Source organism: Haemaphysalis longicornis, unplaced genomic scaffold (genome assembly GCF_048455015.1).
Source record: "Haemaphysalis longicornis isolate Haplotype H1 unplaced genomic scaffold, Haemaphysalis longicornis Haplotype H1 scaffold_3, whole genome shotgun sequence".
NCBI lineage: Eukaryota > Metazoa > Arthropoda > Arachnida > Ixodida > Ixodidae > Haemaphysalis > Haemaphysalis longicornis.
The window spans coordinates 113,607,556-113,635,500 of NW_027526335.1; the positions used below are offsets into that span (position 1 = coordinate 113,607,556).

At 46.4% G+C, this 27,945-nt stretch overlaps 1 protein-coding gene across 2 annotated transcripts in view; it reads right to left on the reverse strand.

Moving 5' to 3' along the window:
* The window catches only part of LOC144175018 (KICSTOR complex protein ITFG2-like), an 89,938-nt gene extending 62,311 nt beyond the window's left edge, over positions 1–27,627 (reverse strand). The window contains exons 1-8 of one of the 2 annotated variants that reach the window (XM_077704028.1): positions 27,400–27,627; positions 26,529–26,624; positions 23,659–23,700; positions 22,815–22,880; positions 22,622–22,703; positions 20,748–20,827; positions 15,473–15,532; positions 12,602–12,741 (exon numbers count right to left, since the gene is read on the reverse strand). In XM_077704028.1, the coding sequence (XP_077560154.1) occupies positions 12,602–12,741; positions 15,473–15,532; positions 20,748–20,827; positions 22,622–22,703; positions 22,815–22,880; positions 23,659–23,700; positions 26,529–26,624; positions 27,400–27,495 (662 nt within the window). In that variant the 5' untranslated portion in view covers positions 27,496–27,627. Of the gene's footprint in view, positions 1–12,601; positions 12,742–15,472; positions 15,533–20,747; positions 20,828–22,621; positions 22,704–22,814; positions 22,881–23,658; positions 23,701–26,528; positions 26,625–26,978; positions 27,280–27,399 lie in introns of those variants that run through there. The other variant, XM_077704027.1, reaches the window with a different exon arrangement.
* Positions 27,628–27,945: the final 318 nt, after the last annotated feature.

The following is a 27,945-nucleotide window of genomic DNA, read 5'->3' on the forward strand; positions in this document are numbered from 1 at the left end:
GCTGTGTTGTGGTGATGGTTGGAAAGTGAAGTCTGAAGCAACACCCTCCTGAGTTCGCCATGCCGCACAAGTGTTGTGTGCTTCAGTGCCATGGCAATTACGACTCGACATGCAAGGTGCGCATTTTGCGATTTCCATACGACTATATAGGAACTATGCAGCATATGGGTGTGCACTATACCGCGAGAGAACTTCAGCCCGACACAGTATTCCGGGGCCAGTTATGCTACAGAATTTTCTTTGTGCTTTAGATTGCTATTAAAAGTACACAAGGTTTCTTCTTCAAATAGCATATGGTACTAAAAGTCTATGCAGCCCCAAGAGAAAATATTTGAACTGGTTTTAGCTCATCTCTGCTGGTTTCTGCTGGTCCCAGCTGGGCCTCTGCTGGTTTCTGCTGGTCCCAGCTGGGCTGCTGCTGGTCCCAGCTGGGCCCCTGCTGGTTTCTGCTGGTCCCAGCTTGGCCGCTACTGGTCCCAGCTGGGCCGCTGTTGGTCCCAGCTAGGCCACTGTTCATCCCAACAGGGCTTCAGTTGGGACCAGCAAGGCTCCAGTTGGTCCCAACTGGGCTGCTATTGGGACTACCAAGGCTTCATTCAGTTGGGACCAGCTGGGCTGCTGTTGGGACCATCAGGGCTGCAGTTGGGACCATAAGGACTGTATTTGGGACCAACAGTTGCTCCCAGGACTTCTTGGTACCCAGATGGTCTCTGCTATAAGGACCTACTGGAACCAGCAAATCATTAGCCGAAGGTCGTCTAGGACATCTACAGCTCAACTTTGTGCTCCTAAAACGAATAAATATAAGCCTTGTCCCGAAACAATTGGAGAGCTGCAGTGTATGTGCCCACTTCGTTTCTTGAGTCCTGGTTTTTTTTTTTTTGCTATTTCTGGGCATAATATACTCACCGAATATTCTATTCTAACTCAAGAGAAAGAGAAAGAAAAACAGACCCTCGCCCACCAACACTGCAAAAATCAGCCATGCCCTAACCCACACTTTTGCCCTTCATAAAGCAGCCAAGTCGAAGCGGACCTAAAAGCTGACAATTGTACAAGGAACCTGAATTTGCAGCTTCAAGCTATAAACGTATTTTTGTCGCTGATTGTTCATTAACGTACCGGCAACGTTTTTTTAAAAAGCCGGCCATGAAGCCAAATGAAGCCGTGCCAAGCTAGTTGTTTCCTAGCCAACACGGCGGTAAGGTGGCTAGAATGGGAAGGTGTGATGACCGCGGCGCCTTTCCAGCAGAGCGGGTGTTCCCCCGGCGCGTGCCTGCCGCTAGGGCAAAATAGAGCGCTGTCGTCAGGGGCGCCGTCAGAGTTTCCGCGGGGGAAAGCCAGTCCAGCGGGCAGCCTCCCTGTCAGCGCGTGGGCGCGGAGTTGTTGTTTTGTGTTTTGCTGCAGGTTATGGCATGTTGCGTGTGTGACTGCACTGCTGTGTGGAGGTGAAGATGCCTTCTACTTCAAAGAAAAAAACTCAGAGGTGGTGCTTCGTGCCAGGGTGCAATTCCGGATACAAATCTTGTTCCGAAAAAGTGTCCCTCTTCCGTGCGCCGGCGTGTCAAGACCTGTTTTTAAAGTGGTCGCGTGCGATTCCGAGGGCCGACAAGACCCTCCAGGACAATTCGGCTGTGTGCGCAAAGCACTTTGACGTGAGGTGAGTAGTTCTAGCATCTCATACAGTTAAAACCCGATTCATACCACCTTTTATGTTTCTCGGCAGGTACATCCAAAAAGACTTCCGGCACATCGTAAACGGCGTTGAAGTCGTAATACCGCGCGACGTTCCGGTACTAAGAGACGATGCAGTACCGACCGTGTTCCCGAACCTGCCCAAATACATTTCAAAAGCGTTGCCAAAGGAAAGAAAGAGGCGAGGAAGTGGTTCACATTCTGTACCTCCAAAGAAGACGCGCACGGAACCAGAAGGATCAGGTTCTTCGCAGGAAGATGGAGCAACCACAGATGTGGAGGAAGCGGCCGTAGATGGATCTGCCAAGCACTTTATTTATAACTTGCGGCACCCATCAGAACATTGGTGTACCCAAACATTCCGGAAAGAAAAGGCCGTTTCCTACCAAACAGCAGAATATACGAGCAGCCACGTCCCGCCTGTTGTTTTTCACAAAATTGCCGTGTTCAAACTGCAGGTAGAGGAAGCGCCTGTGAAGTGCAGCATCTTCCTGTCGGGCTTCTTACATTGTTGCCGCGACATTCAGTCCGAAGAAGAAGCGCAGGAAGTTCTTTGCTACACAGCGAATCTCCAAGTTTGTTGTGGTGTGGGGAGGAATGGAGAGTTCCCGCAAGTAAACCTTTCTAACATCACGAAATCAACAGGCCAAAGACTGCATGCCAGCACCTGCGATGGATCTGTTTCACAGGGTATGTTGTTCTTTATATTTGGTCGAATGTGTGTTACAGCGCTATAATGCAACGAGTAATTGTGATGCTGTTTTTGTGTGGGGTAATTTTTTTTTCAGGGGTATCCACCCATTCTGCCAAACAATGCACTGCTTGCAAAAGAGTGAGAAAAATTGCACTGATGCGCCTGCTACGACTGAAGAATAAAGTAAAAAGGCCACTTCTAAACTCTGCAAGAAAGAGACTCAGGTATGCTGTGCGTACCTTGAGACGCACAAACAAGATGGTACGGATTCTGCGCAGTAACCTCGAAAGGCTCAAAGAAAAAAATTCAGCAACAGCGGCAACTGTCCTCGAAAAAAAGGTACAGCCTGTTCTTTCTGTGTAGTTATCTCTACCCAACACTCTGCCTGAATGAAATTTGTTCTATTTCTAGATCCTTGAGCTTCCCAAGAAACAGCAGAATGCTGTGCGCACCTGCTTTCAAGCTGCCAAACGTCGCTCCCTCCATGGCTACAAATACTGTAAAGAGTGGCTTCTAGAGTGCATTATTCTCAGAATGAAAAGCCCTCGTTTATATGAGCACTTGAGGAGCCACCAAATCCTAGCCCTCCCCAGTCGTGTTTGCCTGCAGAAATGTATAAAGGTTCGTGTCATTGCGTCTCAATTTGCTGCAGAAAATACTAACAATCATTTTTACGTTTACAGGCATTCAAAGCATCATATGGCTTCAACCGCAAGCTCCTTGACTGTGTGAAGGAAAAGGTGATGGAACTCGGTGAAATGCAACGGCATGGTGGCTTGGTGGTGGACGAAATAAAACTGTCCACTCACCTTGACCTCAAGTCATCGATGGACATCGAAGGCTTTGTTGATTTGGGGCCGTTCACTGAGGAGAAGGACAAGCACACAAAGGCCGATCATGGCCTGGTTGTAATGTTTCAACCATTTGTGGGAAAATGGACCCAGATTATAGGTAACTATCACTCATCATATTTGTCATTCTTCTTACATTCGTGGCTTTTGTCATGCTTTCTACAGGTGTCTTTGCATCGAAAGGGAATGTGAAGGCTGCCGTGCTGACCAAGATCATTTTGGAAGCCACAATTCTGTGCGAGCAGGCTGGCCTTTATGTAGATTACATCTGCTGTGATGGCGCGCCTTGGAATCGCACAATGTGGCACAAGATGGGCATTCATGGGAGCCGTAAAGGCGTGCGGTGCAAGCTGGTGCACCCGTGTGACAAGGACAGATTTTTGCACTTTCTGTCGGATTTCCCGCATCTTGTCAAGTGTGTGCGGAACGCCATGATGAAGCACGGCTTCAACACCCACAAAGGCCGGGTATGAATGTTTTTTACAGTGGTCCCATGGTGTCAAGTTCACCAAAAAATATTTTTTTATGTTACAGGCCCACTGGGATCATGTTGCAACCACCTGGAAGGTAGACAGCAGCAGCGTTGCCCTGAGAGTTGCACCAAAACTGACACGGCCTCACATATATCCGGATGGTTTTCAAAAGATGCGGGTGAACTTGGCCTTTAATGTCTTCAGTACTCCTGTATTGCATGCCATGGATTTCTACAAAGACGAGATCGAAGATCAGTACAAAAATCTGGAGCCGACGAGGATTTTTGTTGGCATGATGGTGAAGCTGATTGAGGCAATGACTTCAAGGTTTCCAGCAGAGGCATTAAGGTATGTACAGTGAAGTTGTTCTTGTATTATTTATCATAGGCAAATGATTTTAAGTGCACTACTTTGCACGCTTACAGACCAAACAGTGCAAAAGAAGCTGCACTGGATGCAACGCTGGAGTACCTGGACAAATGGGAGGCCTATGCAGAGGACGTCGGCTTTCTAAGCATAAATACGTCGGAAGGTCTACGTGTCACCATTCATTCCACAAAGGCCCTCCTGAAGTACTTGACCGAGAGCGTCGGCTTCAGGTACCTGATGATGTCGCACCTGAGCCAGGACTGCCTTGAGCGCTCATTTGGAATAGTGCGGCAAGCAAGTGGTGCAAATGACCATCCTACCCCCGCTCAGTTCATCATTATCATCAGGTACTTGTATATCTATGAATCTAAAAGGAATTTCACTCAATTGCTTTCCGTAATTTGAACATATTGCAGGTGCTTGAGCTTCTACAGCCTTGCCAGGAGCCCTAGAGGTACAAGCGTGTCGCCAGGTCTACTGGACTCCCTCCTTTCTGCAGAAGAGTCGCTTCCGAATGACGAGGCTGAAGATGGTGTAGTCCCCTTGGAGGCAGTTGAAGTCGCTGTGGACCATGCGGACTATGTTGAAGAAAGAAGCGACGCCCGTTTGGTGTACTACATTGCGGGATACGTTGCCAGGAAGCGTGTTCTTTCAACTGACTGTGCTGCATGCAGGGATGCCTGCCTTGTGCCGAGAGACTGTGTCCCTGCAGAACTGCCAGCTGATGCCTCCAAGGAGTGGGACTTGGGTGGGCTCCTCTACTCGTCAGTGTCACTATATAGGCTGATTCAAGCACTCGAAAGCAGGCTAACCAAAGAGTTCAGTAGAACACAGCTGCGTTCTAAAGCTGCTTTGAGCATACTTCAGAAAGTGAGCACAAATGTGCCGCAAATTGGCTGTACGGAGCACTGCCTTGAACTTACCAAGGCAGTGGTCAGGTTTTTCTGCCTGACTAGGATACACTTTCTTCTGAAGGGCCTCAACCAGAAAACGGACGAGACCAAAGGCAAAAAAACAAAGCCTTGCGTACTGTGAAAGTAGTAGTAAAACAACTGCATCCTGCTTCATGGAATAAAGTTTGCTCGCCCAGGAACATGTGCCATTTGTTTGTTTGTTTTTGAACATGTGCCATTTGTTTGTTTGGTTTTCTAACTACATTGAGAATTAAATGACTTCTGGACGTTGCGTTACAATGTATGCCGTGTTAAAGGAGCCATGAAGAGAAAATGCAAGTTGGTTTTATTCGAAAGATTTCATGTTTTATAGTGCCCCCAGCGCTTGTCCGGATACAAACGGTGCTTTATTCACTGAGAAATTAAACAATTTAGGTTAAAATTTTCATTTTCCCGCTCAATCGTGCGTTTTTGTGGTCCCAAGTGACATCACTGAAACCGACCGCTCTGCAGCCTAGAGTACCTTCATTCACGCATCCGCCGTACAGGGTAGAGACACGTATACGCTGGCGCCGCCATTTTTGGTTGCTCGCTCGCCGCCGAAGCAAGTCATTGTGTCAAAACCGCGCTAAAATTATCGCCGCAACGCGGTTTACTGAAGAAGTTTGAATCATATTGTCTGTTTCGCGTTGCTAGGTCTCGTGGGAAACGAAAAGAATAACGCGTTGAGCCCGTTGGCCCAATTGCGGCGGCACGGGACCGTTCAAAGGTTGTCTCCACCCTGTACAGCGGTGTTGGTTTGTTCCCGCGTTTCTTTACGTTCCGTAGCCTAGATGGCGCCACCATACCGTGGCAAGCGTTTGGTTTGTTTTTGCCCGCATTTAAACCTGGCTTGTTTTTGTTCTGGGAGAAAATATTCGTTCCCTGAAACAGTGCTCGCTCGACAAATGGGTTACGTAAGACACCGTTGCTTGCGTCAATCGGCCAGTGTCGTCTGAGACAACCCCAAGCCCCGTAGTGCTGTGCAGCGAAACCAGGCATGCTGTGCGCAGTACGAACAGCAGAACGCATCAGTACTTCTATGTTTACATGTGCTTTCGTAACTTTCACGGTTTGTCCCATCATTCTTATTGCTTTGTAAAGAATGTGCCCTAAATTTAAGCGCAAATCGCTCGTTCGTCTAGTTTGTAAGTTCTACCTAATTTGCGTCTGCTTCTGCCAGCCTCCGCCAATCGCAGAGCTTAGCCCATGTGACGACATAGGTTCTGTTGCGGGAAATGAGCTGGTGGGTCGCATGACCATTCCCGTTTTTCCTAATTATGTAGCTTATTTGAGCGAAGTTTACGTTAAAAGTGGTGTCAGTATGATTCTAACGAGACAATCTTTTGAATGAACCAAACTTGTGTTTTCTCTTCATGGCTCCTTTAACAAAGTTGTCTGCTTTCGTATGTAATTACGCCAACCAACAACAAAAACTATTGGCAAGAGTAAACATGGCGAATGATCCTAGATGTTAATGTAGCGTTTACTTCGGAGGAAAAAAGACAATATTGCATGTAAACCCTGCGAAAACTACTCTACCATTAGCTCCCGCTCAGCGGCTTTAATGTGGCATTTCTCAAGCGCCTGCTTGCTTTCTGGCAGCATAAAACTCTGATGTGCATAGCCGTCTCGCAAACCCCACGTTAGCAGTAGCGTAACGCAAGCCTTGCCTCGTCTAAGGAACTGCGGTATCAGCTAAAAATTTCTAGAACTCAGTAACGCGTCTCCGCCGGGTCTCACGCAGCACGTAGCACGGCCGCGCGCGCTGCCGGCGCCCCTGACTACAGCGCCGCCGCGCGGCATTCACGCGAACGGGGGCCAGCTTTTCCTGGCCGGTCTTCACACCTTCCCATTCTAGCCACCCTAACGGCGGCGATTACAAAGTGTGGTGTGCGGTGGTGAGATTGTGTGTTTGCGCGGGACGAATACAGCGCCAACTAAGCATCTTGTAGCATAATTCGACATCAAAGCAGTCGGCGTCATGTCATCGAGTGTTGCCGAAGACGTTTTTTTTTTCCCACCGAACTTTTGTGAACGTGAACACGGCCGCATTTCGCGGCGTCATGGTGTGGTACGTAGGACTCGCCGCTTCGTATGTCTTCGTTAGAATTCGTGTGTCCTGTGTACTAAATGCCTGATGAAGATGAAAAGACGCTACCTGCATCGCTTGCTGTGCAAAGGTTAATGCCGTTCTGATATAAATTCATAATGGGAATGCTGTTCAATGGCCATTGTATAATTTGTCCAGAGGAGTTCCAGACGCCACGAAATTAAGTCGCTGTAAAAACGACAAGGGAAGTGTGCATGGCAGTTGCAACATTTGCTGGTAAATAAAATGCATCTGAGTGCATCATGTGTAATGTGTACCTCATGCTGTTCTAGCTGGAGGCACATGCCACTGGCGATATATATTTTGCCCACCAAGTGACTAATTCTAGCTGGGAGCAGCAAGCCTGTGGGTCCCAACGGGGACCAACAGCCTGCTGGGACCAACAGCTTGCTGGCCCCACGGGGACCAACAGCCTGCTGGTCCCAGCTGCTTGCTGGTCCCAACTGGGAATTGGGCCATAAACCACCTCAACGGGGACCAGCAGAAACCAGCAGAATATTTTCTCTTGGGCGCCCATACTCAAAATAAGGTTGAATTTAAAGTACGACTCGTTTTTTTATAGGTTTGCGAGCTGCACTTCCAACCCGAAGACATAATGTATGAGACTTTGTATGTCGACGATCGAACAGGGCACACAGCAACCGCGCCCTTGCCCAGTCCCCACATTCGTCCCGGTGCTGTACCTCCGAAATTTCCGGCCTGCCCATCATATTTTTCAAAAGAGAACAAAAACAAAGCCCAGACTCAAAGCAAAAGCGGCTTGAAACGGCAGCCATCCAGGCAGCTATTGCAGAATCCGCAGAAACGGCTCACGGCTAACAAGAGGCAGACAGAACAGCGTGCATTGGAGATTTAGCTTGCCACTTTAGAAACCAAGAATTAAAGTATTGGCCACTGCATCGAGAACGAGGAGCTGCTCGTCATATTCCACATCGTCAAAGACGAAGTTCCTTGGATGAAGTACTCGCTTGTTGTAAAAGGCGCATGCTTTCGGTATCTTTTGGCACCATTGTGGATGTGTACAACATTGAAGTCAGCCAACTACTCCCGCATGCTTACACACTGTTGCGGAAAGCCCTTTTTCCAACAGACATCGAAAAGCAGAATGTGAAGCTTGCTCTGCAGGTGCTCAACCAAACTGTCCCTCCCGCTTTTCGAGAAATTGGGGAAAAGAACGATCTCTGCCATGTAAATGATTACCATGTAATCATGGTAAAATGGTGGAAGATAGTGAACGTAGAGACCCCGTCTAAGGCAGCCAGATTAGAGAGACTAGTTTCAAGAGCCCGTGTCTTTGCTTGCCAACTGCAAGGTGGATGTCCCCTACAACCTTGTGGACTGGATGGAGGAGTGCAAAGAAAGGACAAAAAATTGCAATTGTGATACGCCGACAAAGGAAACTCACGCTGCCCCGCACCAGACTACACAAGGCCTCATTGATATTGCCAGGTACTGCTTAGATGAATTGAAGCTGACCTATGTGCTGCTTGGCAAAATCCAGACCGATTGCCTAGAAGACCGTTTCGGCAAATACAGACAACTAGTCGGCACTCAATACCATGTGCCGATAAGGCAAGCGTAGAAGTGTTGTCAATACTGAAAGTGACAAACACAATACTGAAAGTGACAAAGACGAGCAATGGCAGGACCTTGACAGTGGAGCTAACTGTTCACAGGCCGGCTGCAACGTAGTTGTCACCGAAGAAACACTGTCAAAGATAAAGGGCATTATCCCTGTACTGGTGAATGTGGCACGGTATGCAATCTACGCGGCGTTGAAAAAACTCAAGTACGACAAGTGCAGAGAAGCAATGACACTGAACAAAGAAATTTCAGAGTCGGTTGCTGACAAACGTTACGATCTCGTCAGATCGATGGATCGCGGAGGGCTTGTACGCCAAGCAACGTCAGCTGTGAATGCTGTGGCACATAATTATGCCGTCGTGGAGCAACTTTCTCAAAACGAAGTGTTTTTGGAACTCTCAAACCAGCGGCAAGTTGTTACAAACTTTACGGTGGAGCTCCTGAAAAACGACGAGTCGTCCGATTTCGACACATGCGACGACGGACACACCAGCGAGGTAGTTTTTGAAATGTGTGTTGCGGTGCAGCACAAACATTCTACTCAAAAACTTCTGCAGAAAAATGAATGATGAGATTCTAAAAGTGCATTCTAACACAAAAAAAAAAGAAAGTTGCAAACACTCAGCGAAAAATAGCCATGGAAGTTCCCTTGTGCTGTAAATAAACTTGCCGTAAATAAGTGTGCTGTAAATAAACTTGTTCAGACAAGATGCTATTAGTCTCCTGGCCTCATTTATAAGGCATGCTAAATGTCTCACAACCTGTATAAGATTTGCCCTGAAATTTACTACCTGCCCATAAATGTATCACCAGCTGACAATCACAACTCAGGAAGGGAAATGTTGGGAAAATTCGCATTAACACCCCAAAACAATCAACCCTTTATTTTTGCTAAATGGCAAATGTTAACGCGCTTGTACGAGTAGTTTTGCTTTGAACAGACTGGAATTATTTACATGTAGGTAATTCTTTCTGAGATGCGACTATAACTATCCATTCGGACTGCTTTGTGTTCCCTATATCACCGAGACCACAGATCCCGTTACCTATGGGATACGTAAACAAGACAAACAAGGATAGAGAAGAATCAATGAAGATACCTGTGTTTTTGTTTACTAAAGCGCTGTACATATACTGCTGGGAGCTTGACGAACGACGTTTCCAAGCGCTTGCTAGTACTTTCTAGCAACCACGCTTTTTTGCTGGTTTGAAACGGAGAAAATGTTACGTTGGGTGAAGTTTACTTGTCGATAAATATTTACAGCTGTATGCCTTCCTCTTTAGCGACGGAAATAGACTGTTCATTACTTCACTGTGCGTGCTGAATGCACTCATCCACTGTGACAGGGCGCCGCCTCTGCCTCCGCTCTGTGACGTCACGGCGGCAGCCTTCAGGCCTCAATTGTCTAGAGGGTGTTGGGGCAACGCATAATTGCAAGAAAGCAGAGCATTGCAGAGCAACATCTCCAGGCAGTTAACATGTGGGACACACAACTGATGTGGCCCGCGTGGTTGCCTCTTGGGAGGCGGATGGCGCTTTATAGGCTACTTGCAGCCTATGAAGACAAATCGGTGAACATCAACTGTTCGATAATAAGGATCATCATCCCTCATGTAAACCCCGGTCTGGATGCCGCTCAATTCTGACCTGCCAAGTGCAGACTGTGTGCAGTAGGACAACCGGTGCTGGTACGCAGAAGTGCACAGTGATGCTAACCGCGACAGCAGACGGGCAGAAGCCACCACCAAAAATGGCTTTTAACTCTTTCGCTACCGCAGAAAATTGACCAATTTTGGGGGGTCCAAGAAAACATTTTTTTTTCTGCTAAAAAATTATTTAGGCACTAATTGCAGGAGCACAAAATGCAGATTATTTAACGGCCTTTCCAATAACACCAGTTTTTTAAAGGTTTTAATATATCATAGTTGTGAAAAAAAATATCAAAATCAAAAGTTTTGTCAAGTTGTCGAAAAAAATGATAAAAAAGGAGTTGTGTATATCAAACCACCGGTAGTAGAAAAAAATTAGAATATACATTTTGCAGGGAAACATTTCAAAAACACACCCTAAAAAAAATGTCGACTTGCGCGGAACAGTTTTTCAGATATAAAAAAAAAATGTTAGCACGCACGGTGCTCGTGTCATGCGGTGAAGCCCAACCTCTAATTCAAACTGTGCAATTTTGGGTGGTTCCTTGGAATAAATCTGGCGGTTTGACGTTATCAGAGGCACCAATTTGCCCCCACATAACGTAAAAACATCTTGTCAATGGCTGACTTTGCATTTACAGCGAGCACAATATTTGGGACAAGCACGCGATGCAGAAAAAAACATGCATGAAGTTGAAAACGGAACGCCGTGGCTGATGTTTGTTGTCGTTCACGGTCAGTTATCTCTCAAAACATAAAGCTGAGCTTTATTATCATCTTCTAACTCGCAATTGTAGCCTTGCTCGCAAAAATGAGGTACGATGAGCTAGAATCGTCCCCTGCGATCTTTGGCCGAGTAGCAGTCGCGCGCTAAAAAAGATCAGCACAACGAGCCTCCTCTATTGCAGCGCCACCTAACATTTTTCAAATGAAACAGTACAAAAACTTATCAGAGACTCCGTCCGAATAGACAGTTCAACTAAGCAGCAACATTAGACACCCGGATATACCCTCGCATGAAAACGAAACTGGAAGGCGAACAGCTGGCAGTGTAAGGCCGGTTTGAAGCGCTGTCCTCGGCGGAACAGATATCTGGCGACTGGGTGTGACCTTTTGACTTGCATCTGAAGTTCTTATTGCAGAAATCGGGTTAGGGTTGGGGGAAATGAGGAGCGGCGTGCTTTGTTCGAGGATCAGTCGCGGACGCTTCAGGCGCCATGGCAGTTAGCCTTGAAGCTGGGTAACTGCGTAGTTGCGCTAAATATGAATTTCGCGGTGCAGAAACGAAACCGAAACTGTTGTAAACTGTTTGGGAATGGTCCTGGGGTAAGTAGAACTACCAGAGTACTTAGGACAACTTGCGCAAAGGCAATAAAACTGCCTAAAATCATAAAGTAGCTTTGCAACCAGGCACTGCTTGACATTTTCAGCCGATTTCTGGGATTATTACTGTCAGAGCGTGAACCTGACGATTGAAAATCGTTTGCTAGTTCCCCATTCACGCCCTGATAGCAAAAAACAAGCGCTGGTGCAGAGTAATTACGAGTTGCACGCATTCTCCGTTGGTAGCCTTGAGGCGCGATGACCACGCCCCTTTTCCACAACCAGGTGATTCAAAAGCGTGTCAAAAATCACGTTTCCGTTGCAAAAATGAAAACAAAACTGATTTTGAAAGGCCATTTTCTGATCTAACTCCGAACAGCTTTACTTGTTCGAGAAACGCCTGGAACGCTATGAAAAGGCGCTCCCAAAAGTATCGATCAAATTGATCGATTTTGATAGGCGCGGTAGCGAAAGAGTTAAGAGCAGAACCATTCCAATAAAAAAAATGTGCGAGTTCGAGGCAAAAGTGAGAGGACTGCAAAGCTTAAGGTCAAATGAATTTTAAGACTGTAAGAGGATGGTGACCGGAAACAGATTCTGCTGCTTCTCACGGACGACAGCTTTCACGGTCACCTTGTGGAGTTTGATCGCATGACAGTGCACGAGTTAACAGTAATGGCAAGTGGCCTTATATGAACGCTAAGGCCTCTATTTCAACAAGCCATCTAAACGCGGCAGAAAGGTAACGATGTAAATGTAGACATTACGTGGCCCGTATCGTCAACCGACACTCCTGTAATCAACTCAATAACGATACATTCGATATGCCACCTTCTACAAGAGGTGCGAGCCTTCCCATTGTTATCTGTAGCCGATTACTGTATGGTCTCGTGTGAAAAGGGGTCAAAACTGCTTGCCTTGGCGTCGTGCCGTCCGTAGGGGAGCCGTTGCGGCTGTTGAGTGCCCCGAAGTCGAGCTTGATGTAGGTGCCGCCAGGCTGTGCCACCAGGATGGCCAGGCTGCCCTCTAGTGTGCTGTTGAGCGAGATGTTGCCCACCTGGGTGCACACGCACGCACAACCCACTACGTTTACACAGCAATGTTTCTGAAACACTGGAAGCACTGTTCTTCGCAGGTCTCCGATCCCTATTCGAGCCTCCGTCAACATCCACAATGGGGAACAGGATTACGACTCTGCTCCTGCATCCCCTCTCCACTCACACAAGGAGCAGGATGGAACAACGCTGCCCCTCACACCAAATATCACTCCTTGCAGACCCAATGCAGTGAAACAATGCTCTCAATGATGCAAAGGCCCCAACATTATTCACACGGAAACGCAACAAGAAAGTTTCGAATGTAACAAGAAGTCAGATTTTTCTATTTTGCCAGGCATAGAGCTATGAAGTACATCACCAATAATTATTAAAACGACAGTCTGAATGATGCAAAGGCCCCAACATTATTCACACAGAAACCTCTCTCTTCGGCAAACGTTTCCAACTTAGCTCTTTCGTGACCACGCCATAGGCCACCGCTCACAGGTGATTAATGATTTTCAAACCTCCCGCAAAAACTAAAAAAGGCGCTATTCGGACAACTGACACCACCTGGCGTGTTCATTGGAAACTCCTTCTTCAGTTTCGTGGCCGTTTTTTGTTCACATTTCGTGTAGGTAGATGGCGTTGCGAGTGAAATTTGAACCCAGGGTTGCGGCGAGTTGGGTGAAAATGGACTCCTGTTTCACTGCGCACTTTGCAAAGGCGGACAGCGGTTTGAGGGACTTTTGCCGCTGCTGCAGCCGATTTTTTTTTACCTCAGCAGCAGTGATGACTCCAGCAACGATTTGGATTCTTCAGATTTTAGTTCTGATGAAGACGCTCCCATTCAACAGCCTCAGACTTTGGCAGATGCTGCCAGGAAAGGTTCGTTTGACTTCACACAGCATTTATAAGCAAAACGTGCCTAATATCCGACGACTGCAGTTTTACTTTCATGTGTAGGGTCTGGACAACATGCGGCGTTATCACCTTCAAGGTAGCCTGGCGCTCGAGTAAAATTAGCACTGCAAAGCGACGCACGCTGCTTCTCAAGAGCGCTAAATTTTTTCTTCTTGCTTTTTACCACTACAGTGATAAAAATTTTGTGTCAGAATGCAAACAGGTATGCTTGGATGGATGCATATTTTAGAAAGACAGATTTACTCTCAAGTTGCTTCACCAAGTGGCACAGCCGTCAGGGCCGCTAGCTTGGTGGGTCCGCAAAAATCTAAAACTTGGTGTACAGTGTTGATGTATGTATTGAAGCATAGCTTAGGAACAAAGAAAGATTTTGCATATCTTAGAATTTCCAAAATAATTTTTTAGGCTCAGCACAATTGCCTATTTGTGTTTTGCACCCACTTTTTTGTGCATTTTTTTTTGTTTCATTGACCAATCCACTGTCAATAATTACACCTTTCACAAAACTGCGGTTATGTGTTTGAAAGAGAAACCTATAAGCTACAATTTCATGCGCACCAATGCAAAATGCGTCCAGTAGCTCAAGAGAAAAAAAAAATGTTTTCTGAAAGCACTCAAAATCTGCCTTTTTTCCGCGGTCATGAAACAGTTAATAAGAAGTCGGATTTTTCTATTTTTGCAGCCATACAGCTACAGAGTACATTACCAACAGCCATTAAAATGTCTCAACCTCAACATTCATTTTCCAGCAGCTTAAGATCATTCTTGTTCCAACAATTTTTCAGAATAGGCGTTCTTCTTTCCCCGTGTAGTTTTTAAACCTGTTTATCCAGACCCTTTTAACTGCAGAATTTCTCGTTGTAGTGCTTACATGTTTGACTGGTTCCGTTAGAATCACCTGTACCTTTACTGCCTAAATTATTTCGTATAACTAGACCACCAATTAACAGGAGATCCCCTCAACAGTTTTACTTTGGGACTTCAGTAATACAGTAGGCGACCATTTTTTTGGACTCCTAAAATTCGGACTTGCTTTTATTCGGACTATTTTTCGTTCCCCTCCATGTCCGAAAAATCGGTCGGCTACTTTATAACTTTGTCCAGCATGTATCAACGAAAAATTAATGAAATTTTGAAAAACCTATCCCCGTATTAAATTTTTTGTTGTTTTCAACCATGAGCTTTTTTTTCTTAGCCTCCGTCATGTCAACAACAGCACAGGTAAAGAAGGTGGAACTACAAGGTGAAGTTGGTTGATCGGAGCTAAAGCGAAATTGTGCCCAAGAGAATCAATTCCAACGACGGCAATATGCCGCTGCAACGAAACGTGCAAGGCACTCAAGCTGCTTAATCTCACAGGGTCTCTTTTAAAAGCCTCGGTGAACAATCACCTTACGAGATTGAACAAACCACTGCACAATCACCTTATTTTTCCACAAGACAAGCGAGTTGAAATGCGCAGTTCCCTCGCCACCAATCTCTCTGCACAATCTGGCCACACTGTTCGAGCCAATGCACTTGCAAGTCCAGAGGGCAGAGTCTGGTGGTTTACGAGAAGTCATAACCCACACAAGTCGAGACCTAACAAGAGAAGGTTATGATAACCAGCAGTCACGTTAACGTTATAAGGATGTCTCCTGCGGCATCAAAATGCACCTAGCAAAGCCATGCAACATCACAGCAGCAGCCAACTAAACAGCCACCAGGAATCTGCCACGTTTTCTCCTTCTCCATGCGCCTGGCCTCCTCCTCCCCACGCAGCATATGGAGCGTCCCACACGCAGAACTGCAGAATGCAGCCAGAGGGCAACTCGCAGAGACGCTCACCTGGTTTGCGAACTCCCACTTGTGCAGGCCCACCAGCTTGCCTTGGCTCTCAGCACCGTTCTGAAGGGCACACAATACGATGCACAAGAACACAGTCACACTTCTGCACCGAGAATTTTTTGTCCACTGCCCGAGATGGCTCTGTACGACAGTCCCCAAAGCAGTTGCTCGCTTTATCTGTGCCGGGAGAAAACTAACAGGCCACGAAGGCATTGGCACACTGTGTGCAGGGAGCTCATTTCCATTCACGACAGTCAATTTGTACAGGCTGCAAGTACATACCCTGGCTGACACTTATTTCCCAGCATCTGCAAAGCCTGTGGGACTTCAGCCACAGGCTTCAGAGGGACTTCAGATAAAGCAGCATAGCACCATCAAGACATTCAGGATTAGTGTCACTTGAACAAACTAGACCAAAACATGCCTTAGCGACATTCAGCATTAATATTCTTTTTTGAAACTTGCACCATAAAATGTGATGCTTGATGCATTCGTAAGCAGCTCAGCACCAGCGGATGAACCCTCCGCATGAAAAATAACTTGTGTAACCAACACGTCATGGCTCTTTTATGGCACCACAGAGTATTATTGTCTCTTCAAGGGCACATATAGTATGCCTCATAAAGCCTGAGGTAGGCCACTTGAGATTGCCTCTATTACAGTCGAACTCCAAAATAACGAAACTGTCGGGGAAAGACAAAAAATTCGCTTTTGCGGGTATTTCGTTGCCATGAGAATGAAACAAACAATAGGAAAATCAGCCACAAACTGAAAATTAATTTCCGAAAGTCGGTTATATCACTTCGCGAGCCTTACCACACTACAAAAAGTGGTCCACTGCTAGTCGTCGTGCACGCCTAAGAACGACAGTGTGGTGTCAAACACACCCAAAACACACTGCAAGTCCGCCTTCTCCCCACGTTTTTCTCCTTGGCCCTAGGCACCGAGTATGCCCAAGTACGCAAGCGAAGTCCAGCTTCTTTTGACGAGCTTTGCCGCACAGTGGCAGTTCGTTGTTCCAGTGCTGTTCACAAAACTAAGTGAGCACCGCTCCTTGACGTCCAGAACGGCCACAGCCTTCACTCTTTTGTCTTGCGTACGTGCGCCATAAAGAGTGGTGTCCTTGCTTTTCGAAATGGTAGAGCAAGCTGCAGACGGTTCCAAACTCATTGGCGCTATCCCCCCTCCCTCCACTTGGGCAATGATGGCTGCCTTATCTAGTAGCGATAAAAACTTCCACTATTGGGCTGGCGGAGGCACCTTGCTGTCGGCAAACAAGCCGATCACTGCACATAACAAACGCACGCGCACTGTTCAGCGGTAGTTAGCTAGCCTAGCCCAAGCCAAAGCCGTGCCATGAGTCACCATGTGTCGCCCCCTGGTGGTGTCACTGCAAGGCTGCCTCCACGGCCGCCTGCTGCACGGTCTTTTTTGTAAACAAAAATGGCAGCGCCAGTGCAAGCGTGCAATGGCAAAAGTATCTGCACTTTGAGTCCAAAAAAATGCATTCGAGCACTTTTTAGACACTGTTCGCCTCAAATGGGTAGGTAAAATGCCAACCGGACTTGAAGCAAATTTCGTTAATGTGGGATCGCTTCCAAAAAACATTTTGCTGCCGCGAGATATGAAAATGATGGGCGTTTACGGACGTTCACCGGGGATCCGAAAATATTTCGTTGCCGCGATTATTCCGTACTGATGAGATTTCGTTATTGCGGGGTTTGACTGTATAAGCATTCATTGTGTTGGGTGAAACTAGACGTAACAATGCCTCGACTAAAAGGTGTGGAAAAAAGATCCCCAGCATGCACGAGGAGCTTGAAGCCAGCTGCCAAAGCAGAACTTGCTTGAAAATATCCAATCAGTTTGTGTAGCTCAGCAAAGCACTTTCACTCCTGCGGATTCTCGGTTTACCCAATCTCACCGTGACTGAACCGCAATGGTGCAGCGACTTCTGTGAACACCTTCACGGTGCGGTCGCAAAAGTGGTTCGTTTCGGGCAAAAGCTCTACTATCCTTTCAAGGTCGTCCATAACTTTGTTCACTCAGAGCCTTCCTGCTGCAATACCATGTGACAAGCTAGGCGAGAGTGAAACGACTGCTTCGCCTGCGCTTCATAGCAAGAAAACCACACGACTAGGTGAGGAGGCTGCTTTGCCGATGCTTAGTCCCCCAATGCGTGCCCTTCAGCGCAAGCAAAAAGGTGAATCGAATCCAATCCAGTAGAGATAGCCAGACGGCAGGATGTGAAATCTCAAGCAGAGGCAAACTTTCACTATACACCGTGTGCACAGCCCTTGCTGCCACTCATGATAACTACGTTTAGAAGTGGTAGTTAAAAATGAGCAATGTTTTCTCCTTGTAAATACCTCTATACAACTACGATTGGTCAAACTATGCTCAGAGTATGCACAAACTATCAAATTGGCACTGCGCAGACCAAGGCACAACGGTGAACAAAAAGCCATCAGGTAAGCTGAAAATAATGTCAACAATGATCCTAAAAAGGCTAATGTTTTCTTATGCCCACAGTTATTCATTACTACAGTGTAGACCCGCCGCGGTGGCTCAGTGGCTAAGGCATTGTGCTGCTGAGCATGAGGACGCAGGTTCGATTCCCGACCGCGGCGGCCGCTTTTTTAATGGCAGCAAAAAGCAAAAATGCCCGTGTGTACGAGATTTCGGCGCACGTAAAATATCCCCAGGTGGTCAAAATTAATCCGGAGCCCTCCATCCACTACGGCACGCCTCATCACCTGTGTAGCATCAGCGCATTAAACCCTACACTCAATCAATCAATCAATCAAGTACAGTGTAGACCATTTATACATAATCGCTTATAGTGTAAGGCCAGATATAATCTGGGTTTTGTGACCACCGGTTTGCCTCCCGTACAACTCAATGCATGAGCATACCGCTTCAAACACGGTTGCTCGAAGCGCAATACAGTGTAGACCGCTTATAACGTATGTGGCGGGAGCCTCAAAAATCCGCACTATAAGCGGTACCGCACTATAACCAAAACATGCTCGAATCCAACCACATCGCAACCTACCTCTGAAGTCGACCTTTCTTTATCATCACTCATACGCGCGGCACTTAAAGGCGAAGGCCTGGTGTTTATATCGTATTTTTTTATCACATCAGCTTACACATTGCAAGCGCGGTTTTACAAACAGCGAGCATGGCTAAAACGTTGGCTCCAACTTCTGTTGTTTGTGTTTTGGAGGATCGTGGCCGCGTTTTTAGCGTCTATGAACAGATGCCGCGGAACGTGATAACAACGCCAACAGAAGTTTTTTATTAATATTATTATTATTACCCCACCTTGTGTTCACGATGCCGAAGGCGGCTGCTTATCAGCGCAACGTACTGGTGGTGGAAATCTTCGGCTTCGCGTGGATCGCTTGTTCGGAAAGGGAAAGAGCAAGGCTTATCTGCACAACGTTCTAAAGCGTGAACCGCATGGAGCGATTTCTTCTCGCGAAAACATGCAGTGCACACCGCAGGCGCGCCGACGCCGGCCCGGTTACAACTGGCGTGGTGTGCGGCCAGTGCGGCGCAGTAAGAGGCGGCAACATGGCGTCAGCTCTGGCCGTGAAGTGGTGCGGGCAGCTCCAGCGACCGCTTCTAACTGCTCGCTGAAATGCCGCACGAGGCACAAGCGAGGATGCTCACGCAAGAGCTGATAATACGGGTGAAAAGAGGAATATAAACTGCCATCCACGTTGCTTGTGAAAGCGCCCATCAAAAAACACCGCGGTGGTAGGCCTAAACGTCTCTGGCGCGGCCAGCCGGCTGGTCGGACCGTTTTGGATCTCCCGCCGTTAGGTGCGCGTCTCCCCATTGGTGCAAGTTGTCAGGCTCCTCCCACTGCCATGCACTGCCACGCGAAGAAGCCACCGCGAGCGCAAAATCGTCTACACGAGCGTGAAAAAAACGCACGCGCAACGCCGACGTGCACGAATCGTGTGCGAAAACGGGCCATGCGGTTAACGTTTAATGGAAACAACTTGCCGCGCGCGGACAGGGACGGGGGTTGCTATCTTCCGAGGTGCGTCAAGCAAGGTCAGTTGTATCACGTACGCGTGCGAGCAAGGGGTGCACACTGCGTCAGATGGCCGATTTCATCCCTTCCTTCTTTTTTTTTTCTTTTTTTTGCTACCCTAAAACGATGTCCCAGCTGCGCCGGTCAATCAGCAGCCCCGCCAGAAAACCGCACTATAAACGGTATTGTGCTTCGGCCAACCGCATTCTAAGCGGTATGCTTATGCATTGAGTTCCATGGGAGGTGAACCGGTGGTCACAAAAACCCGCGTTATATCCGGTCCCGCACTATAAGCGGTTACGTTATAAATGGTCTACACTGTACTGTTTATGGTGCGGTTTTTTGGTGGGTCTGCCAATCGACAGTGCAGCCGCAGCGTCGTTTTCGCGTGGCCAAAAAAAGAAAGAAAAGAGGTGGATTTAGCCATCCGACGAAGCTCGCGCTCCCTACTCTCCTCTAATTTAGAAACAGAAAATAATAAGAAGAAAAGGCACCATTTACTTCCCGTGTTTCATTTGCACTCGCATCATAATCACGACTTCCCTTGCTCTTGGCACACCTCCGAAGAGTAGCAAAAATATTTATTTAAGGGCAAAACTTAGTTTTTAAAGAGCATGATCTCAATTTTTTACTCGTTTCTGTTTTCTATCACTCATACTACAATTCCACCGCAGCTTTGGACTCAACACCAGTGGTGCAATAAAAAAAAAAAGGAAAAGGCCAACAAAAGCCATACTGTCCATTTTATTTTGTGAATGTTTTTGTGGCCATTTGTAGGTTATGATCAATTTTATCACTCACAACAGTGCCTTTTTGGCCCGGTTTATCTGAAATTTTGGTGGACTAAGTTTCACATGGCTCGCAATGCTGCTCCCCTTCATAAATGAATAAAGAATGCAGCAAAAAGCCTAGACGCAAGATTCCAAGGGTTTTTGTTTGTTTGTTTGTTTGTTTTTCCAATTTGTTTGTTTTTACAACATGATGTCATGACAGCTTGTCACCCAAGGAGTTCCACAAGGAAGCGTCTTGAGCCCCACGCTTTTCAATACACTGATGGCACAGTTACCACAACGCCTCACATATATTACAAACACATCAGCAATACAGACAAAGCTCAGGAGTTCCTGAACTAACAAGGAATGAATATGTAGACACAAAATTCAGTAGTTTTGCCGTTCACGCTGAAGCATTTGAAGGAATTTCATGTCACTTCCCTCTCCACCTCACCTCGTAAAGGGAGCTCCACTGGTACGTCCGGACAACACGGTCAGTAAGGCTAAGGATCAGCTCCATTTTTCCATCCTTATCTGCAAAGGAGCCGAGAGCTATATCTAGGTACTCTCGCAACACGTTCAGGATGGAACAACACAATGAGCAGACAGCAACAGCATTAGTCCTTCACAGAGTACAGGTCAACTGGGCAAAAAAGATGCCAGCAGAAGAGATTACCAGGTCAAAACCCACTCGCAAAAAAGTGAAACTGAAGGGCAATCAAACGGAACTGGAGAAAGAAATGGAAGCTGTCATTACTTATTTATTTTTTAACAAACCACAAAAAGCTATGAAAAGTATGACCACTCAGGTGAAACAAGAAGTCGTTCAACCTTTAGTGTCCCTTTAAACATTTATAAAGTAATCAGACGGTAACCGCCACAAGAAAACAAAAGGAAGTTCTTCACGTCACTGCAAAACTGTTTGGCTGTACAACAGTAAGGGCATTTTGTTCAATACATTTTCACCAGGACACCATTTCACTCGTTCTTTCCCACACGTAGAACTGAAAGCAGGTTTTTTTTAAAGCCATGATGCACGACGACTGAATAATCATGCAGTCAGATGCGCAATAGTATGCTTTTGCCAGGTGGCTTTCGAAGAAAGCCCTATTTAGAGCTTTTAGGTAAAAAAAAAAAAGGCTCATCAAGAGTACACAGACCACAGCTGTAGATCAATCCCGATTATAATTTTTTTTCCACTAAACCTCTGCGAACAGAAAGCAATTTACAAAAAGGACCACTGTGGGGATAGTGAAGGGGCCGTGAAGACAAAATACAACTGAGTTCAATTTGAATGAACTAGCTTCGGTAACTCACTCAGCTCCATTCCAGCCTCAAAATACACTTCTGAACCAAGAAAATGCAAGAAATATTCAAAAACTTTCAAATTCCACGCTAAAGTGACATAATATGGACACGAGTGACGTACTAGGAACCAACACTTTTAAGAAATAGTCGTCAGAGTTTAACCGTACGTTAGCATCCAAGTGACAGAATCAAACGGAACTAGCGGCACCACAACTTCCCAGTCTTGTTTCTCAGCAGTGGCTGCAGCAAGCGGCCACCAATCGTACAAACAAGGTTCTGCGGCACCATAAAAAAAACATCTCTAGAAAGCGGAGAATCGTCACTACTGTTACAATGTTAGCCGAAGAGCAGCATTCCCACACGGCCCTGAGAGTTGGTTTCGTGTGGGCCCGGCACAGCCATAGGTGGCTAGAAGAACAAGAAATAAAGTTTTTTCTGGGCAAACGGCTCGGACAGTACGGCTTGTATTTGTTCCTTGCTTCATCGCAGGCCTGATGGCCTTCTGTTCACGGTATCCTACCACCCGGACATCCCCACTTATGTCAGCCGCTCCTTCAACTGTTTTCCTTGATATTTCGATTAGTTGATCGAAGCTCGCGATAAAGTTGGTATCATTGTTATTGAGACAAAGCTGTCTTTGTAACACGCCAAACTTGTGTTCTGCGCTCATGACCCCTTTGGGTGAAGAGGGGTAATTGATTGATTGATTGCAGGGTTTAACGTGCTGACACAATGGAGGCGATGAGGCGTGTCGCAGTGGAGGGATCCAGATTAATTTTGACCACCTAAGGATCTTTAGCATGCGCCGAAATCTCGTACACATGGGCGTTTTTGCTTTTCGCCTCATTCAGAAAAGCGGGCGCCACAGCCGGGAATCAAAAAGAGGGGCAATTGAAGCCCATGGGTAAACGCCAACTACGTCTAGATTGAAGGGCACATGCTGGAGATGTGGGCAAAGAACACCGAGCGAAAAGAACCTCACTGCCAACACTAGAGATGAGAAGCGAGAGCATGACTCACTGATGTCAGCCAGCACGGCCATTTTGGCATTGGCAGGCAACCGCTGGAAGTGAAACGGCGTCAGCTGGTTACGGTCCTCTTCCTGGACAGGGGAGAAAGACACGAGCCTTGCAAAAACAGTACAAAGTTGAAGCACGGCACGAGACGCTCCCCAGAAACCATGCCTTGGCTCCTCCAAAACAAGTTCCCTCACACTGGCATCTGCCTGCAGGTTGAAGAGGTGGCATGACCCGTCGCAGCCGATGCTGATGATCTTGTTCTGCCGAAGGAGGGGAGAGAAGGGAAAAAGAAAAACGAAGAAAGGAAAGTGAAAATGAAGTCGCGGAAAAGACAAAACTGAGGGACAAAAACATGCTCCACACTACTTTTGTATGCCAGTCTGGTTGTTGAATTGATGGAGGCCAGCGAGGCCGGTCTGCAACCACTATGAAAGTTTTTGTGAATGAAAGCTCCTCTTCTTTGCTGCATGGGTCCAATTCCAGAGCCCAGCTCAAATCAGAGACATCTGAAGTGTCGTTACAGGAAATCAGAAATAATGCCTTGGCTTAAACGCAGTCATCGGACAGCTGTAGCATAGCAGACAAGAGACGTTGACAGTTCCACCAGCCCCAACAAATGTCTCTATGCAACAAATGCCCACTACAGGGGCACCTAAGCACCGAAAGTATAAAAAAAATCTACTCATGTCCTTGGCCACTGCTGGCATTTGTGTCAGCGGTGGCTTTTACAAGCAAGGTGTCAAACTCGCAATGTACACAATGACCTGAGCCTTTAGAGGGCCCTCCAAGGTGAGACCTATAACTGCTAATGCATAATGCAAGATCTGGATATATTAACCAACAATATCACAAATCTAAGCTCGTCTGTTGCTAGACCTGTCATGATCCAAGCAGTGATATATGCTCAGCGGGTCTATCTGTAGGTAGAGTTTAAAAACAACTGCCCCTGAACACTCCAGTCCCTCCTACACTAGCTGCACAAGAACAGACTTTGGAAGCTGCAGTTACGGTTCTGGAAGGTAAGGACAGGGTTCCCACCTTTGAGTCATTGAGGATGTCACCAACAATCACAGTGGCCACCTGGGGTCAAAGAGAAGAAGCCCACATATCAGCAGGAGCGTGGACACGAACAACACACCAAGCAACGTCATGAAAGGAAAAACAGCCTCTCAACTGACCATACAATTTCCCATCCCAGCTGAAAGTGGCAATACGCACGGGAAATCGAAGAAAAATTATCTCTGCCTACAATTAAAATCCTCTCCTCACTGATGTAAACAGGAGCCAACGTGCTGGTGGATAAATGCTGGGAAAGGGTGAGAAGAGAACTCTTCACTGCCTGCTCACACGAAAATACAGACCCCGATCAGTATGGTTAATGCAGGCAACAGTCATTTTACTTTCCTGTCCACTTATACACTCGTAAGAAGTCATGAGATGAGACCACAGTCTCCCCTTAGGGAGCACACCGGTCTTTAACTTTTTTTTGCATTCCAACCAATTTTGACGAAACTTCATAGGCTCGTTCTGTTTTTTTACCTGTATTCAAATATCTAACTAGTTTTGATGTGACGTAACTAGTTTCCAAGTTAACTAAAAATTTACCTTGATTGTTCTTGAGAACAATAGGAAAAAAACTATTAAACAAGAGATTATCAGCAAGGCATGAACAGATACCAGAAGTTGCGGAGAATGAAACGTTGGAAGCAGTTCTTTTTTTTTTTTCTTTTTCACTTTGCAATCACATAAATGCGTATATCAATTCTAACTTCTAGATTTGAACTACTCCTGCTAACAAATTAAAAATAACATTAAAAAACAACTACTGAAACACAAAATGCAAAATATGCTTTCCATTTTGGATGGCTTAGACATTCAGCTTCCCAGTGCAAAAGAAATTATCTTACTACCACATGTGGCGACAAAGTTGGGAATTAGGGGAAAATTGTTATTTCTTGGTTGAAATCGGGCCTCTATGGCTTTTACAAGTATCTGGTACTGTTCCACAAACGGGATTTTCAGAAGAAAAACTTTGCAAATCAAGAAAAAGAAATACCTAAAGAAATGCTTTTTTCAGCAATTTTTCGGTCCCAAAGAGCCATTGTTATAACTGATCACTATGAGCAGTAGGCCATGATCAAGACAACACATTATGACATGGTGTAGATCGTAGACAGTGCAGCTATGCACAACGCGCATCAGGAACGCAACGTCACCCAGTGTACTATCGGCGTCAAATGAAACGCGAACACGAAAATATGTACCTGAACGCACAAATAGCGCGATTTGTTTCCATGCAAGCCAAAATGGCGCGTGGCTTAGTTACAAAAACAAAAAAGTTTGGAAAAGTGGATTTCCAAATACACCAATAGCGTGCCATTATCTGAACTCTACGAACAGTATTTTTTAATTTTGCACGTTCTGGTTCATATTTTCGTATTCGCGTTTCATTTGACGCTGATAGTACTTCCCCCAATTTTTACTGCTCATTGCATGCACAAAGGAACAGGTTTTTGGCAAGTACAACCATCAATGCAAACATGTTGGGGTATACCGAGCAGAATCAACTGAAATAAACAGTGTTGTGGCCACGCTCCAAGCACTTGAAGGACCGACTCTTGTTCAGAACACTAGCCAAGAAGCGAGCCTGACTTGCAGAAGAGGGCTACGAGGCGAGCTCCGATAGAAAGCCTCAGACAGCTGAACAGGCAAGGCAAAACTAGACTTGAAGGGACACTGAAACGAGTTTGTTAACATTGTCTGATTGGCTTACAAAAGCAAAGTTACAATGTGTAGACCATCTTACATGAGCTTTTTTTCCTAACTTACATATTTTAATGAGAAAAATGTGGCCGAAAAGTTGCTTCCCTCGCCCCATCCTCTTCCTTCCCATATGCAGACTTCAGTTCAGTCAACTTACTGGTAAACCCTCGGTGAAGTTAGCATGTATGATTTGTATACATAATTTATACCAACTTTTTGCTTGCTCCCAGAGTGCTGAACGAACAAGAGGGCTAAATTTTGGCAATTAAGATGCCACGAAGGTGCACCTCAAACCCGTGTGACGTCCTAACAATAGTTGGTGTGGCGGCTACGAACACCACATGGCATTCTCTCTTCTGCTACCCGTTACAAACAAATGTTCTAGACTTCCTTTGGGTCGTCAAGTAAACAAGCACGCAAGTTAAGGTTTGTAACGCAGCAACAAATGAGACTTTCAGTGTTCTTTTAATGAGGAAAAGCTTATCATTCAGAGATGAACATGCAGCAGTGAATTCATGACCAGTACAGCATGTTGTTGGGCTAGTTGGTGCAGCATCATGAATGTAGAAAAAACTGCGCGTAAAAGACAGGACCGTGACAAGTAGACAGGACAAGCGCAGACTCACAACTAACTTTATTGAAACAATGAAGAAGAATATTTGTCATTTCTGGCACATGCGCACACAGAAGCCAGTTTGTTTATCTTTTCCTGTCAGTGCACCATCCTCTTTAAAAATTCAAATTCATTGCCGTACAACATTGCCGTTAGTTGTGAGTCTGCGCTTGTCCTGTCTACTTGTCACGGTCCTGTCTTTTACGCGCAGTTTTTTCTACATTAATGAATCCATGACCAATTTTTCCCCTGGTAATTACGCACGTGAACATGAAAGAAACGTGCTTTTTTACAATGAGGCGGCTGGCAAACAAAAATGCTCATGGTGCGTGCTTGTCCACAATTAAACAAAACAACACAGGTCAGGTCATACGCCCACATGCCTACATACCGGTGAAAGGCTTTGAAGCTCTTCCCAATGTGATGACAAGAAGCTCTGTAATACAGCACATCTGGATTCGACGGTGCCAAATTGAACGCTTTTTCCTTTTGGCTGTTTTGATTACCAAGTTATCAGAGCATGCTTTCTCACCGCGCCCAAGTTTGATGCCATCGCCCAAGGTCTGGGCTGCTGAAACTTGAACACGGCCAGGTCCCCCTGAAGGTTGGCGGCGACCAGCTCAATATTCTGCAAACAAAAATCAAGAAATACGTATTTAGCAAAAGAAAAGTAGCATCCGCTGAACGAACTAAGCTGGCGTGATCCTAAGCTTGACTCAAGGCCATTATTACAAAAGAATTCACAAAGACTGGGTCGGGGTCCGCGCCGGTGGCTGCCAGAACGAAAACATGACATTTCAGTTCACTTTGCTGGTCACGAATGTCTGGCGCGGTCTAAGTTTACGAAGGCTCCACTGTCACTGCGAGCAGTATAAAGTTTATTCGCGTTGCATTTTTACTGAGCACCTTCACCAACCCCGTTCCCGCCTCGGGCGCCTCTTGTCAACGAACGCGGAGAGCGGAGGGGGAGCTGAAAACTTACGTGCCGTTGTCTTTTCCAACGAGAAAGGCGTGGTGAAATCAAACAAGTACAATAGTAGACGGCTTCAGCATGAGCAAAAGTAACTTTGTTGAGTGTTGACACGTAACGAACTCCCGCGAAATAGCGTCGCTGACATTCGATGAAGCTGGATGACCAGTGTTCGGAGCATAGTTTAACTACATAATAAGATGTTTTCAAGCTCTGACAACAGCTCACGGACATGACGTTGAAGTCACGAAGAAATGGACTTCGGTTGCCCCAATCTTTGCCGTGTCTGTGCTGTTTTCACAATAAGTCAATCGCTACAAAGCCGATTTCCGCCCTCGAGTAAACTCCAAAGTTGTTGTGCATGTCAGTTATGCTGACTGCGCTTTTGCATACATCATAACAGAATTACTACACCGTGGAAACGTGTGTTTACCTTGTCGTTGTCGGCATCTCCGAGACAGATAGCGTGCTGTAGGAAGTTCCCTACAAATTCATATTCTACCTTGTCTAAAAAGGAAACAGCTCTCATTATTAACTGCAGCAGTGGACTAGCATATTATAGAATTTACCACGGAGGAGTGGCGTTAATTAAATCTGGCTACGTAAACCCTAGTTCATAACCACGGCCCCTCCATGCCACGGCCGCTCGACTACACGCACGGGGTGTTTTCTTTCATATTCCCTCGTTGCTGCGGCGGCGGTGGCGTGCGCATTCCGGGGACTTCAGCGGCGGCACAGAGCGGCACGACAAAAATAGGCTGCGGCGGCAACGCGGCGCGGCGGCGCACCGGTCTATTTGCTGGCATAGCTTTAGAGTTTCATAGCTATTCTGGCTATTCTTACACCGTGGTTTCATAAAACACACGTCATAGCTGCGGCTCATCACCGCACAACTTTCAAAGAAAAAAAAAAACCTTTTGAAGCGGTGCCCTAACGCACTGACGGGCATGCGCATTAAACGCGTTTTGGAACACAAGTG